The 15,827-nt window shown below is 41.7% G+C and overlaps 1 protein-coding gene across 4 annotated transcripts in view; it reads left to right on the top strand.

Annotated features, from left to right (window-relative positions):
- itga7 (integrin, alpha 7) overlaps positions 1 to 15,827 on the top strand; it is a 32,460-nt gene that overhangs the window by 13,793 nt on the left and 2,840 nt on the right. Inside the window, exons 3-24 of one of the 4 annotated variants that reach the window (XM_070844310.1) lie at positions 513 to 592; positions 879 to 1,134; positions 2,366 to 2,497; positions 6,225 to 6,432; positions 7,268 to 7,464; positions 7,765 to 7,853; positions 7,998 to 8,125; positions 8,349 to 8,444; positions 8,591 to 8,652; positions 8,902 to 9,071; positions 9,455 to 9,604; positions 10,392 to 10,507; positions 11,229 to 11,415; positions 11,537 to 11,611; positions 11,731 to 11,810; positions 11,927 to 12,004; positions 12,306 to 12,408; positions 12,668 to 12,877; positions 13,093 to 13,212; positions 13,300 to 13,413; positions 13,965 to 14,063; positions 14,178 to 14,303. In XM_070844310.1, coding sequence (XP_070700411.1) covers positions 513 to 592; positions 879 to 1,134; positions 2,366 to 2,497; positions 6,225 to 6,432; positions 7,268 to 7,464; positions 7,765 to 7,853; positions 7,998 to 8,125; positions 8,349 to 8,444; positions 8,591 to 8,652; positions 8,902 to 9,071; positions 9,455 to 9,604; positions 10,392 to 10,507; positions 11,229 to 11,415; positions 11,537 to 11,611; positions 11,731 to 11,810; positions 11,927 to 12,004; positions 12,306 to 12,408; positions 12,668 to 12,877; positions 13,093 to 13,212; positions 13,300 to 13,413; positions 13,965 to 14,063; positions 14,178 to 14,303 — 2,876 coding nt within the window. Of the gene's footprint in view, positions 1 to 512; positions 593 to 878; positions 1,135 to 2,365; positions 2,498 to 3,146; positions 3,255 to 6,224; positions 6,433 to 7,267; positions 7,465 to 7,764; positions 7,854 to 7,997; positions 8,126 to 8,348; positions 8,445 to 8,590; positions 8,653 to 8,901; positions 9,072 to 9,454; positions 9,605 to 10,391; positions 10,508 to 11,228; positions 11,416 to 11,536; positions 11,612 to 11,730; positions 11,811 to 11,926; positions 12,005 to 12,305; positions 12,409 to 12,667; positions 12,878 to 13,092; positions 13,213 to 13,299; positions 13,414 to 13,964; positions 14,064 to 14,177; positions 14,304 to 15,827 lie in introns of those variants that run through there. The other 3 variants (XM_070844311.1, XM_070844312.1, XM_070844313.1) reach the window with 3 other exon arrangements.

The following is a 15,827-nucleotide window of genomic DNA, read 5'->3' on the forward strand; positions in this document are numbered from 1 at the left end:
TTGTTGTCTGACTGTTCTGTAATAGCAAACTAAACACTTGGTTGGTCAGACGAAACAACCAATTTTAACATGCCAACCAAGGCTGTAAAAATGGTGACGGCCATCCTCTACTAAATTCTGACCATCAATCAAAACGATTAATCAATTAATAAAGAAATATGGATGATGAAAATAGTTTGTTGTATACCTGCTGTAGACAGCAGTGATTTGGATAGTCAGCTTTCTTTTCTTTGATTTTCCACAGAGATCATCCTTGACTTTATCTTCCATCCTTGACTATTTTGTAACGTCAAAATAAACCTTTCTAGGTTCTTTCGGTTGCTGAAAGTATTCGTGAACACCGAAATACCTTTGTATTCAAAAGCTTCTCACTAATGTTGCCATTACTTGAAATTTAATTGAATATCTCCATTGAATATCAAAGTGCTGTGTGCTCCCTATGGCTCAGATCCTAATTGGTTTACAATATGGGAACCTTCATGATTGCAATTTCCTTCTGTGTTTTCCCTCAGTGAGTCTGGACAGGGAGAGCAAAGACAACCAGTGGCTGGGAGTCACTGTCAAAAGTCAGGGCATTGGAGGGAAGGTGGTGGTAAGTAAAGTCCACATCCTGAAAATGCATCAGTGCAGGAATCTGAAAGAAGGTTGTTCATGTGTTTAAAGGAGAAATGTTGTTCCACTTCTGGCCCAATGGTCTGTAAACATAGAAGCCACATTTTCAGTTTTGGTTCATTTGTTGTAATAATTTTTAGACATTTATGTCAAAGTCACAGGCTGACTGATATCCTGTAGATCTTTTAAAATGACTTTCTTATCTTAACATCTGAGTACATTTTAAAAAAAGGAATGCTCTAATTCCATTTCCTGTCCATCACCAGACCTGCGCTCACCTGTATGAGCTCAGGCAGCGCGTGAGTCAGCCTTCAGAGACTCGTGACCCCATTGGACGCTGCTACGTCCTCAGTGAAGATCTGACAGAGCGAGACGACCTGGACGGAGGGGAGTGGAAGTTCTGCGAGGGCCGGCCACAGGGACACGAGCAGTTTGGCTTCTGTCAGCAGGGCCTGTCTGTCAGTTTCACCCCAGACAACAACTTCATCCTGTTTGGGGCACCGGGAACATACAACTGGAAAGGTAAGGTGTCTGACTGACCTGCAGAGGGCTGGAGCACAGAGGCAAGGCAGTGAAAAGGCAGCTACTTCCTGTGGAGAGATCTTTACCATCGTAGTGCTGCAGTTGCAGCTGCATTCATTAGTTTTAGGGCAGCAACAGCGGTTGTCCGCTTTGGATTCGTGGTATATAGATAAAAACTAAATTGTTAGCATACAACTGAATGATCACACATTCAGCAGACAGATGAAAACTGAAGAAAACATTTTTATTGTTTTTTCAAATAAATGTTTCTGGTCTGTACTGATTAACATTCATAAATGCTGCATCATTACAACATGCAAAATGTTCATTTTCCTTGGATTTAAGGATAATGTTTATCATTGAGTACTGTGAGTTAGAATAAACTGTTGCAACTAATGTGAGCTAGAGAAGAGAGACAATCCATGTAAACTAGCTAATTAAAACAGTACAGTGTTATTAACAGGACAATACTGTTGATTAAAAAGGTCTAATTGATTTATAAGCCAATCTAGTGATTGGTCACAGAAATGATGCAGAGCACTTAATCAAAGACAGCACTAGGATCTATCTGGTGCAGCAATCAATTACTGGATTGATTTGGTTGTACTGTCATGAGATCAGTGCTGTGCTTTACTGCATAATGGTCTTAATTTATGCAATTCACATTCTAAAACATTTAAATACAACTCTTCATTTTGTCTGGTAGATGTGTTGTTGTGTGTATATGAGTGTGTGTGTGTTTGTCTCAAATTCATACTGCACACAAATTTTAAGTAGGTTTCGAGTTTATAGTGCACTCACTGTGGATAAGTGATAAAATTAAGGATACACCAGAGAGAATAGGGTTGCTTTTTGAGTCAATGGACACTTCTCTACCATAATGCATTGCACAAAGAATGCAGGATCTGCTCTTAGCTGACACGATCTAAATAGATGTGAAAGGTGGTGAGACATTTAAATCCACAATTTGATTGATGTCCAACATTGCAAGTATATTGTATAATTTCCTGCAGGTATAAAATGTTACAGTATGTTGATTTTTTTATATATATTTTTATGTTATTAGTACGGTGTACTATGATGATTAGTATGTAGTAAAGACTGTGTAGAATTAGTGAGCACTATAGATTTGGGACTTGCCATGTGCGTTCTAATGTTTGTTGTGGGAGAAAGTGAGAGTATGAAATGTGTTGCTGTTACTTTGCTGTGTCCTCACCTATTTCCATTCCAGGTGAGATGCGCGTCCAGCTCCTAAACCAGACTATGCTGGACCTCGGTTTCTATGATGACGGACCCTACGAGGTGGCAGATCAGAAACAACTTAATGCCCAGCTCATCCCTGTGCCCTACCACAGTTACCTGGGTAGGATTAGCCCTCCCTGCTCACTGCTGCCTGTGCACAGGAGAGAAAGAGAGGGCCGGGGGAGGGCGACACCAGGGCTCAGACTGTGCCCCATCATGGCCGCCATAACAACAGTAGCAACTGCCTCTAACTGATCGTTCCCTGTGACTCACAGACCAACTATTTGTGGGAACAGTTGGGTGGACATGTGAATTGTGGCCTGACGTGAGTTGCCATGTTGGCAATATTAGCTGAAGTTTGGCCTTCTCCCTCTCTTGGACAAAAAATGGAAATATTTAGCATAAAAATAAACCCAGCTACAATGACGTTATCCTCATTCAGTCCACCGCCCTCCTCTGAAAACACAGCACAGGAAAACATGCAAAATGTTTTAAGACACAGTCTTAGGTCAAAGGCACAGTCTGAGCTTGGTGCATCGTCTCTCCACCAGGTACTCAGTGGTTTCTGTAGGAAAAAAAACACTGAGTACCACAAAGACAAAAAGCCAATCAATCACAGCCTGTCTCACCTGCACCTCCCTCTCCCCCTTTTTTCTATCTTTTCACTCTATTTTCCCCTCACCATTTCACCACCCCATCATGCCCCTCCCACACTCCCTCCTCTGTCTCTCTTTCTCTTTCTGTCTTTCCTTACCTGTCTTGGGCCATAGGGCTCTTGTTCATGGCTAGCCCCGTTGAAGATGCACTGCTGTACAAAACTCTGGAGCCCTCCAGCCGGCACACATCGTTTGAGGATGTAGCTCATAATAGCTACTTAGGTTTGTAGGCGTGAGGTGTTTTTGTTTGGACCAGATTGGACGTGTAGTGGAAGTAGTCCCACCTTCTTCCTCGTCTTCGTCTTTACCCTTTCTGCTAATTCCACCTCGTGTCTACGTGTATAGATTTTTTTGTGTGTAATCTATGTACTACCTTGGGCCGAATGACCTTCAGTGTTATAAAGAGACAGCCATCCAAAACTGAAAATTGTCAGTAAAACTATAATTTAATTTAATTTAATTTAATTTAATTTAATTTAATTTAATTTAATCTAATTTCATTTCATTTCATTTTATTTATACTTCTACTGATTTGACAATGATAAGGAGATGGTTGTCTCTTTGAGTAGCAGCAGGGTGTTTATCTGTTGTGTCTGTTGTCTGTAGTGTGTTAAATCAGTCTGCATGTGTGTGTTGGGATGAAGCTTTCCAGGTGGTGGTGGTTTTCTTGTTAGTTGTCATTAGCCATGCTAGTGTCTCTGTGAGGCTGTACGTAGATGCTGTGAGCTAAATGCTAACATCAGAATACTAACATGCTGATGTTTAGCTGTGATAACATTTATCGTGTTAACATCGTAGTTTAGTGTCTTAGTATTCTAACACGAGCTAATTAGCACCACAGTTGATGCTGATGGGAACGTTGCTAGTGTTGTATGTATGTTTGTAGTAGGATGTAGTATGAAGTCATAAACTGTGGTGGACAAATTCAAACTGTGGCTTGATGGATGAAAAGTTGAGGGATCATCAAAATCTTTTATAGTTCATCCATAGGGGGGTATGAATGCCTGTAGCAAATTTCATGGCAATCCACATGACAGTTTAACACGCTTTAGTTAAAACCACAGATGTCAATCTCATGTCAGCATTAGAGGATCGTCCCTGTCATTACGATCTATCATCTGGGAGCCATGAATGTTTGTACAAAATTGTGTTCCAATCCGATTTTATTGGATCAATGAAAACTTTTACCTTCTGGTGTTGCTCGAGGACAGGATATCACCAAAGTCTGTAGGATTTATCCTCTGGGGACCACGAACGTCTGTGGAAAATTTCATGATGATCCATCAAATGGTTGTTGAAATCTTTCAGTCTGGACTAAAGTGGCGGATGCTTTGTTATGAATCTCTTGGTTTTAAACATAAAACCCTTTGTCTACGTAACAGGAATTATTTGCTGTCATTGTGGAGTTCCAGTTATTACTTTTCACTAAATGTGTGGATCTGCCTTAAATCTCTTTATTCACATACCTCTGAGCCTGCTTGCCCTCCTGCTCACCATATTGAGCCGTCTCCTTGACAACACTAATTCCCACATGACCTTTTAGCCTTCATTTATAACTCACATGCTTCCATTGATCCTAACCAGATGACACGCCACACCTTTGCATGTTTACTAAACTGACAGAAACAGTGTTGTTTTTTTCTCATTGTTTGTTCTCAACTATCAATAAATCAAAGAAGCCACAGGGTTCTAGTTGTTTCTAATATTATGGTTATTATATTCCAAGGAGCAGTGTGATGCTGAAGAAAAGCATACGTCCTTTTTACCTCCACCAGGGCCAAATCAAATCCTCAGTGAACAGAATTAACCTCTAAATTAAATTGCAGGATGTTTGGCTGCATTTGTTAAGTCACAGCTAAGTTTTCTTTAGATGTGATGCTGCATCCAAGTGGAGCAACCATTGCAAAGATTGTTCAGGTTGTCATTTTCAAAAAAAGAGATGTAAGAAAATAATTAGCCTCCACCTCTTTCGTATATGTTTTTAGGCCATATAGAATTAAGTGAAGCCAGTCAGTATTATTCAAAGTTCCTCTTTAATATCCAGGCAGGAACAGAGATGTACGCTACACAAACAGACGGTCAAATATTTTAAAGTAGAATAGAACAAAGTAGAATGTAAAAACCAGTAGTGAAGAAAAAATGTAAAAATGATATGTATGTGAAAAATATGTACAATATGTGCAACATCACTGTGATGTAGAAATTACCTCGCAGGGCCCCTTTGACAGCTTTTACTTCTGTAAGCTTCCATTCCCCTTTTAGTTTTACAGAGACGACCTTGTAGCAAGCCTGTGTGTTAAAAGCCGCCCTGTGTTGAAAAAGTAGCACCTTTTGTCTCTGTCCGTTGGTTTTTACAGGACCGACGATGTATACTGTTGCATTCCACACCTGCCACCCTGGAGCTGCTCACTGTTTGTCACTGTTTTGTCTCCCTCTGTATGTTTACTCACGTCTAACAAATGCCCGCCCCCCCCATGTCCTGACAGATTATCCTCCCCTTTCACACCATCTGCATGTTTTCAGTTTGGTGAAGCAAATGCATGTGGTTGCTTCTGTTCAGGTGAATTGTTTGATACGATGTGCTATTTTTCACATCTTCATAAGACCATTTCAACACAATCTTGTTATGAAGCCAACACACACACACACACACACACACACCCTTTCCACTTGTTCTCTCATTTGCTCTACCTGATTTATATGCATCCTCACATTCCTTCACACACACGCACACACACATGCAGATGTACACGTCCATAGTGCACACTGACACAAAGAAGAGTTGCTTTAGGTTATAAATCTGATTAAGTCCACCCACTATGTTTACATACTGCCTTCAACTGATACAAAGCAAGAGCATCATGAATCTCATGAGACATTAGGTGAAGCCCCATACATCTCCCTTTGTTAATGTCACAACCAGCCTTTTTGCTCTTAGCAGTGGACATCCGTCGACCTCCAGCAGCCCTCCACCAACAAACACGGCACACAGGACATTTACACCCATCATGAGTTTGGCGTAAAATCAATATTCACTAGGCACACATTTCATTAGTAAGCAGATGAGCAGAACATGCTACACTGAGAGCAGAAGAGCGTCTGAGCTCCACGGTCAATACTAACCCCTGACCCTTTCCTCCTCCTGCCCCCCTCTTCCCCTCCGTCCTGCCCTCCGTCTTCTTTTTCTTCCAGGGTTTTCTGTGGACTCAGCCATGGGCATAATGAGCCTCGGAGAGCTGACCTTCGTGGCGGGTGCACCTCGGGCCAATCACACAGGGGCAGTGGTGCTGCTGAAGAAGGACAACGTGTACCGGCTGGTGCCACAGCACATTTTCTGGGGGGAGGAGCTGGCGTCTTCATTTGGGTACTCGGTAGCTACGACGGATCTCAACAGGGACGGGTGAGGAAATACTGAACCAGATGTAATAGATACAGGGCGACCTGTGGTGGAGGAAATATTCAGATAATTTACACATTTAAATAGAAATAAAACAGTAGAAAAATACTCAATTACAAGTACTCCTGCATTTACAATTGTATTTAAATAAAAGTGTTTTCAGCAAAATGCACTCTTGATAGTCAGAGTTATATTTCTACAGTACTGGAAAATTATTATGGATGAACTAACATGTCACAGTACTTTTCAGTAGCTGGCTGAGGTAGAACTGCTTTATCATTCATTCCTAATCTATACTGGTCATCCTTAAGGTTTGGGCCACAGCCAAACCCAGCTGACATTAGGAAAGAGGCGGAGAAAACCCTGGATGAGTTGGTGGGCAGTCAGTTAAAGGGCTGACACATAAGTACCGACACATAGAGACCATTCATGCTCACACTCAGTCACCAACTGTTGCACCCAGAGTGAACCCACGCAAACATGGGAAGAACATGCAAACGCCACACAGAGAGGCACCAGCTGGCCACCAAGTTCAAACCAGGAACCATACAAAGTAAAGTGAAGTGAAGTGAGAAATAAAATATTTGCCCTTGAAATGAAGTGGAGCAGAAGTATAAAGTAGCATAGAATAGAAACAAAGTAACGTACAAATACCTCAAAATTTTACTTAAGTACAGTACATGATTAATAAATGTACTTTCATTCATTTGCATTCTACTACTGGGGGTGACTGTAGATGGAAAACTGGACAATAAAATTTAGGGTCTCCCAAAACTCAGTTCAGTGCTTCATAAAATTGCGTTATTAATTAAGTCTCTGTGTGTTTCCGTGTCGACAGCTGGACAGATCTGATTGTTGGCGCTCCTAATTTCTTCGACCGTAAAGCAGAGATTGGGGGAGCTGTGTATGTGTACTTAAATCCCCTCGGTCACTGGGACGATCAGGCTCGACCCATCCGACTCAACGGGACCTATGACTCCATGTTTGGAATGACGGTCAGCAACATCGGAGATCTGGATCAGGACGGATATGGAGGTGAGAGCAGTGGTTTTTCACACAGTTCATCACTACCTGACAGAGCCATGGCCTCAAGGCTTATCTCATATGCTGATAAAAAAACACTGTAATTGACCAAGTACTATTCAGTTTCATGTTAAATGTAATATAAAATGATTACTAGATCCATTTTCAGCCAACCCTGTTTGAGGAGCAACATGGTTCCAACTTGTCCTTATGATACAGTGGTTTCTGTTTTTAACTAATTAAATGTAGAATATTAATATTTGAATATTTCTAATAATATCCCCTGATAACTGCGCTTAATCGATCCAACAGATATTGCTGTGGGGGCGCCATTCGATGGAGATGGCAAAGTTTTCATCTACAGAGGCTCAGATGCTGGAATTGAAACAAAACCTGCTCAGGTGAGTCATAAGTTTCGTACATCAGCTTAGGAGAGAGCGGACCGAAAGAAGGAAAGGTGAAATGAAGAATAAAAATAAATAGATCAAAAGAAAGCAAGAATACAGAAATGACTATCTGGATAAATGATGAGTGTTTCTTATCAGGTGCTGGATGGTCGTGACTTTGATGTGAGACGCTTTGGATACTCCATCTCAGGTGGTTTGGATATTGACAATAATCAATACCCAGATATTGCAGTGGGCTCTCTTAACAATTCAGTGGTTCTCTTCAGGTGAGAAAAGATTTATTCAAAAACCCAAATGATGTGCCCAGTTGTCAGCTCTGTAACTCTGAATGAAACTCCAAACCTAAGCGGAGATTAAAGACATACACATCAAATACAACTTTTATCCTAAATCTTACATATTTACTCTTCATTTTTATTGATTTATTTATTGATTTAGTCATGATTTATCCTACCTACACATGTCTTTGTGTTTTTATGTGTCCCCAAGGTCTCGTCCAGTCATCCATGTAATCAGGGACATATCTTTGGACCCTCAATACATTGATTTGGGGCAGCACAACTGCAAGGGCAGAGACGGAGTCTGGTAAGAGGTGACAATGTGACAATCATCTGAAGTAAACAGATTTTTTAAAAAACAACCCAGCTGCTAATGTATTTTACCATCTCAATCCAAAATACTGCTGTAAAAACAATAACACAGATCATTTCTCCACCATCTGCCTTTCTTAGTGTGGAGGTCAAGGCCTGCTTCATCTTCGTAGCCCACCCAGAACACTACTCACCACACATTAGTAAGTCACAGCCATTTTTGCTCTTGTCTCATGTGGGACTTCAGCCTCTTAGTGACAGGAGTCATTTCTATTTACAGTAGAAAGCAACCTTATCTGTGTGGTAACATTACACTTTATTTTGATGAAATCACAGCTGCGTAATACTGTATTCCCTCAGATGGGGGTTTCGTATATGATGTATGTTCTGCCCCTGTGGGCTCTTTAAGTGCTCTCTGTGTGTGTCCTGACATTTCTGTTTCTCCCCTCAAGCGCTGGTGGTGCACTTTGAAGCTGACACAGAGCGCAGGAAGTTGGGCCTCCCACACCGCGTTAACTTCCTGGGCCGCAGCTCCCTGGAGCCCGAGTACACTCAGACAGAAGAAGTGCAGCTGCATCGGCAGCGTCACCCTGCGTGCACCACTGCTATCTTCCAGCTCCATGTCAGTAACTTAGATTTGTTCATGTTGTCTTCGTGTGTGTAGTCTTGTAGGGATTTTTTTTTTTGTTCAGTTTGAATTATCTGTGAGGAATAATTGGTGGTTCCTGGTCTTGGTTTTTGTCTTTTATTCTATTTTATTCTGATAGCAAAAAAACTGATGGAAATAATAATACCTGAATAACAGTAAAGGTATAGCCTGACTTCTTTGATAATCTACCTTTCGTAGGGAGTTTTGGGCCATCGCTTTACATTTCATTCAGTATTATGGCATGCACAAATTAAAAAGCTGCAAAAATTCAAAATCTCCACTCTTTTGCACCATGAACAAACTCTTGTCCAAGTCCTTTATTGTGCATTAATCTTTTTTATACTCTGTCCATGCAGGAGGGCATCCGTGACAAACTGCGTCCCATCTCGTTGGCGATAACCCATACCATCAAGCCTGTGCCGCCACGCAGACACTCAGGTGCCAAGAGGCTGGAGAAGCTGGCGCCTGTACTGAACATTTTCCCCTCTAATACTCTGCACTCTGAGGTATGTAACCAAAAGGAAGCACAAGTGTTTTATGGTCGGGATTAATTTTAATGGGCTACACTTGGCCGCAGATGACTGTTTAAACAAGTCAAGCTTTATGAGACACTTCCAAACAACAGTGTTTCTTAAAAATAATTCAGGCCCGTCAGGGCTAGTTAAAGTCAAAAATATGACACATAAAACATGCAGAATGACCGGTGTGATTGCTTGATTGGAATCTGTCGTCTCTTTCTCACCTCAGTAAAAGTAAAAGATCCTTTACACACATAAAGCACAATTAACTGAGTCAACATTTTTTTCCTGGAGCCTTCTGCTGATTCACCTTCTTGCCTTGCCTACACACACACATCAGCTGGCTGCCTCCGTGCTTAATAGGCACATACTGAAAAGAAAGAGTAGAAAAGTGTAATGAAACATACGGTTAATTTTCATTATCCATTCATGTGTTGATTATTTTCTCGATTGCTTGATTTTTATGTTTAATCTATAATCTATTTTCCAGAGCCCAAGGTTAAAACCCACCTTACTATCACAGAGGACAAAGAAAACCAGAACATATGAACATTTAAGAAGCTGGCAGTGAATTCTGCTCAAAAATAACTTTATGAATTTTCACTTGATTGTTGAATCAATTGACTGAATAACTTTTTCAGCCTTAATTACAGTCAAAACATTTCAAGTCAACACATTTCAGCATTTGCATAATTAGATCTCGTATTAAAACCCTGACAGTAGATGAAGGAAGTGCTTTGAGATTTAATAAGCGACTTCACGTCTGCCTCTGAAGGTGAACTTCCTGCGAGAAGGATGCGGCACGGACAAAATCTGCCAGAGCAACCTGAAGCTGAGCTACCAGTTTGGAACAAGGCCCCTGAACTCCGACCTCTTCACCCCTCTGCCAAAGTTAGTATCTGCAGTGGCCGCCCCGTGTGAGCGCGTGGCCTTGATGATGTGAGCTGTTGCCTGAGAGACTGTCGCCTGGCAACGCAGCGCAGTTGTGATGATGAATATACAAATGTTTGGGATGAAACTGCTTGTTTTTCTGTCTCTATTATGTTTATTTGTCAGTATTCACTTGTTGATCTAAATTTCATGTTTCTTTGCCTCTTTAATTTGATACCTTTGGTTGTTAACATGTCTGGAATAATAAATGTTAGAATGTCATTTGTACTTATTTTTTTGATTTATCGTATTTCCTCAAACAGTAACCAGGTCTTTATTAGAGGCAGGCTTATATTAGAGACAGGACTTTATTTGTAATTCTATGGTTTATAATAACTACAAAGTGTAGAAAATAGCATATTCATATTGTTGATTCTTTAAAAATTAAATTTAAATGAAAATGTACATTATGTTTAAGTGGCAGCACCTTATGTAGCAGGCACCAGGAGTTTATCCACTCCCGGCCTTTATTAGGGGCATATTTTTCTTTGTTTGTGTCAACCAGCCATTATTAGAGACTGGCATATATTTGTCTAGCAGCTTTTATTTACGGTACCCTCATGTCTTATAGAATTAGGTCCTTTGAGATTACTCATCTAACAACATCCTCAAAAGTCATTAAAACTATTTGTACCAAACCATCAGAGTTTTTTTGACCACTGTCTCCTTTCTCTTCATGTAGAGATGAGGATGATGTGCAGGTGTTCTCCCTGTCAGACCAGCGGTTGGTGGTGCTGGAGATCACCGTCACCAACATGCCCTCTGACCCCCTCTACCCCGAGGAGGACGGTGACGACGCCCACGCCGCTCAGCTGCTTATCTCCCTTCCAAACACTCTGTCATATGCCGGCTCCAGGATCCCACCACAGGTAAGATCTTTTTTTAGAGCTTTGTAGAGCTTTGTTGAGTCAGATTCATACACTGGAAACATGTATGTGTGGATTCCTGTTTTTGCTGATTATATTTGTTTGATATCCTCACTGGATGTAGATGAGATGTCAGGCGAACCAGAATGGCTCCCAAATCGAATGTGACCTGGGAAACCCTATGAAACGAAATACAAAGGTAAGGCAACAAGAAGCGTGAAATCAGTCAAAGCTTGGAGGACTGTCATAAAAATTATGCGTGATTATTAGGCCTTGTCTATAGTTTTGTCTGAACTGTCAACTGCGTCTCTTTTTCAGCTTAAGTTCTCCATCAACTTGAGCACATCTAACATCACAATTGAGACCACTGACTTGACAGCAGATCTTGTATTGACAACGTAAGTCCTCCACATCTTTTCAGTCTCCCATCAAGCTTTGATTATGTAATTTCATATGTTTATTACGACCAAATAAGACTTTGATCACAGTGTTTGTTCATGGTTTCTATCCTCAGTATCAGTGAGCAGCCTGACCTGGTACCAATCACAGCTTTTGCCAAAGTTGTGATAGAGCTCCCTCTGTCTGTCAGTGGGTGAGTGAAACCTTCACAGTGTCTCCATCTGTGTCTTATGTAGCTTAGAGATGATGCTTTGTTTTTGGTTAGTAACACATTTTATCCTTGTTTTCCCCTAACTTTAAGCCTGTTAGATTATGTTATTTCTTTGGCACTGCACATTATAAGCTATAAAAGGTGGAAACTGTGTGATGTTTAGATATTTACACAGTAAAGCTTCTGTGCCTGGTAATCAGATATCTAGTCAGATAGCTATCCACATAAACACTCACACAGCTTCAGTAGCTCTCTGACCTGCTGATGTGACTGTGTTCTACAGGCTTGCTCGTCCTCACCAGCTGTTCTTCAGCGGGACAGTGAGGGGAGAGAGTGCCATGACCAGTCTGGAGGACATCGGCAGCCCCGTGGATTTTGAGTTTGTGGTAAGAAATGTATATGCAGTTTCAAAATACAGTTACAGTCATGCCTGTGTGTGTGTGTGTGTGTGTATTTGTGCTTTGATTGCCAAGTGGTCCACGATGACACATCATGACTGTAGGAAGACACACATCTTCTTATAATCTGTCTACTAATGTATGAGACATTTCTGTCAGTAGAACTGAGGAAGGGAAAGGAGAGGAAAACAAAAGAAAGGAAAACTGTCAATCATCACAGTTCCGCCTTGTATTTTTTTTCTGCTAGGTTGCTAATCCCGGACAAGCTCTGCAGACGCTCGGCTCGGCCTTCCTCAACATCATGTGGCCTTATGAGCTGGCCAATGAGAAATGGCTCCTGTATCCCGCCAGCTTGAAGTTTGAGGGTCACCCAAACACACAGTGCACCCCACCCTTGAATCCTCTGAGGCTACACAGCTCGTCACCCGTAGAATTTCCACAGCCCGTGAATCACACGGTAAGCAGAGCAGAGGTTATTTTTGACTCTGTAAGAGTTATTTTAACACCATCAGTGAACATCTAAATTCTACTTGGCCGACATCCACCTTTACGACCACAGAAGGTTTTATATTTCTATACTGCTTTGTCATGTCCACACTGACAGTTTTATGCTGTTTGTTAAGCACAAATGAGACTGATCTATCTCTGCCTGTATGCATGCGGCACTTCCAGCAGGCTGGGCGAACACGCCGCTCCCACCCTGGGGACGAAGGTCAAGTGATGACAAAAAACAGTGTGGGACGCACCACCCCAGCTGTGGCAGCTTCAGAGAGACGCAAGTCACTCAAACTGGTAAGAGGGAAGAGAGGAGAGAAGGCAAGAGGAGAAATGAGCTGCTGCTTATGTCTAAGAGTGCTCACCTGTCATTTTTTCCTCCAGGATTGCCTGCTGGGGTCAGCACGCTGTGTCCTGTTTCAGTGTCCACTCCACAGCTTCTCAGGTCAGGCTGTCCTCAAGATCCACGCCAGGCTGTGGAACAGCAGTTTCATAGAGGTAAAAAAAAAAAATCCTGTGATCATTACACAGCACCTCACTGTGCATTACCATTACCATCCCAGCTTCAGTCCAGCTGTTACAGCTGCTGCTGCTGCTGGCGCTCACATGGGTCTAATGCAAGTGAATGAATGATAACTGCAGCAAAGGCATTTACAGAATGACTAATGATGAGTGTGTGGAAGCTTTGGTGTCAAAGCAGTCAGCAAACGGTGAATTACAAAACTACAAAAGTAAAACCAGATTATAGAAGAACAGTATTTCCCTGCAGGTTTTATATGATATTATAGGTGTACCCAAAATCTATGATCACATGTTATAGGCTTGAACATTAATATATGTCTGATGTGTGCTATGTGCTTTAGCTAATATGAAATGAATATGAAATGCTCTATGACTGGGATTTAGATTTTAACAGAACAAGGTATGCTTAAAAAGTATTAAGAGCTTATTATCTGAATGGACAAAGCAGATTATTACTCGGAACTGATATGAAGTGATTCGCTTTTAAATACCAAGTTTTCATGACTGCTCATCTCTCTGTCTGTCAGGAGTTTCCAGCCGTCAGTGCTCTGGAGCTGCTGGTCAGAGCCAATATCACTGTCAAGTCCAGCATCAAACACCTGGTTCTCAAGGATGCTGCTGCACAGGTACAGAGTTCATTTCCGCACCTTTTACATGCTACAAACTCTTTAAATAGACCTGTTATCATTACAGACGTGTGTGACTGAGGCCTTTCAATTGCATCCCCCCTTCCTCTCCAGGTTCCAGTGATGATCTATCCTGAGCCGGGTCTTGCTGACCAATACTGGATCCCCTGGTGGATCATCCTCATAGCCATCCTGGCGGGCATCCTGCTGCTGACTCTGCTGGTCTGCATACTGTGGAAGGTAACACGCACACACACACACACACACACACACACACACACACACACACACACACACACACAAACTAAGGCCATTAAGAATTCTGAAGATCTTCAAGGTTGGCTTTAATACCAAATATTGATAATAATGCAGTTCAATGGCTTGTACATAAGAGGTCCTTATAGCTTCATTGACTTCATCCCTGTCCCCTCACTGCCCCGTATTGCTGAGGCATTTGCCCATCACTTTCCACGGGAGTCCAATTATTTCTGTCCGCTTTGATCCACTCTGTCCTATAATCATTTTATTCCTTCCAGCTCACTCTGATCTGTTTCTTTCATCCTTTGTATTATTGTTTGTCCTCTGTGTTTCACCCCTTTTTGTTTTGCCTCCTCTCAACTCCATCTGGGGACTCTCTATCCCTAAATCCCCTTTCTATTTCATTTATTCCATTGTTTGTCTGTTTTACTTTCCTCCCCACTTCCCTGTGGTGATCTCTTGCCCAGTGTGGGTTCTTCAAACGCAGTGAGCGGCGCCGACACTATGAGACGGAGTACTACAGCGCCCATTTGGGGGTCCAACCCTCGGAGGCGGAGAAGCAGGCGTCAGAACTATAATATAAAGAATATTTCACTCTGGCCTGCTCTCCCCTCCTCCTCTCCCTCCAAGCGGTAAAAATACTCACCCACAGCCACTTTGTTCCTCGCCCCACTGTGGTGTGGCTGGTGGTGTTCATTACAGTTTGAAATATTAGCACATTTTGACACTAGACATAGATATGCTACACAGATATGCTACTTAACAGTGGGATGATGGGTAATTGATAATTTGTTATGCCCCGCCTTCGTTAGTTACTGTTGCTATGCTTTCTATTCTCACACTGTGTGTGTAGCGATAATGGGGGCAGATTTTGAAGTGTAGTTAGCATTAAAAATTTGTAGTAACTTTGGAAAAATGGGTCCTTGTTTTAAAACAGAAGTAGACAAAAATGAGACTTTTCATTTCTGGCAGGTTTTATCAGTTCTTGCTAACCACCTAATCAAACACTTCAAAACACTATCTCCAGTTAAGTTTCAGTTGACTCAACAAAAATCTTGAAAAAGAGGTCACTCTCTCAGCTGTTGAGTGTGTGGACGGCCCATTAACAACGCACCTGACACACTTTACACATATTCTAGTGTTAAGAGGAAAAAGTAAGATCATAACCCTGATTGCTTGCTTCACTTAACTTCGTCTACATACTTGGACAAACATAACATAGATTTATGCTTTCTTGTTTTTAAACAATATGTTTTAGTTTTAACTTTACAAGAGAAAAAGGCTTTTAGGGTAGGGTAGCATAGACCGTTTTGCACACAGTCAGGAAATACAACGCAGTGGATGTCATTAACGGAGCTTTTTTAACGTGCAAACCCACAAACTGTTACATAGTTAGTTCAGGTTTCACTTCACTGTTCACCTTTCACTTCGCTAGTGTGCTTTCGCTGCATGCCAGCATCCACAGCTTACAGTGGAGCAGACAGACACACAGTTAAGTCCATATCT

The sequence above is a fragment of the Pempheris klunzingeri genome, chromosome 2 (genome assembly GCF_042242105.1).
Source record: "Pempheris klunzingeri isolate RE-2024b chromosome 2, fPemKlu1.hap1, whole genome shotgun sequence".
In the NCBI taxonomy this organism is placed as follows: Eukaryota; Metazoa; Chordata; class Actinopteri; order Acropomatiformes; family Pempheridae; genus Pempheris; species Pempheris klunzingeri.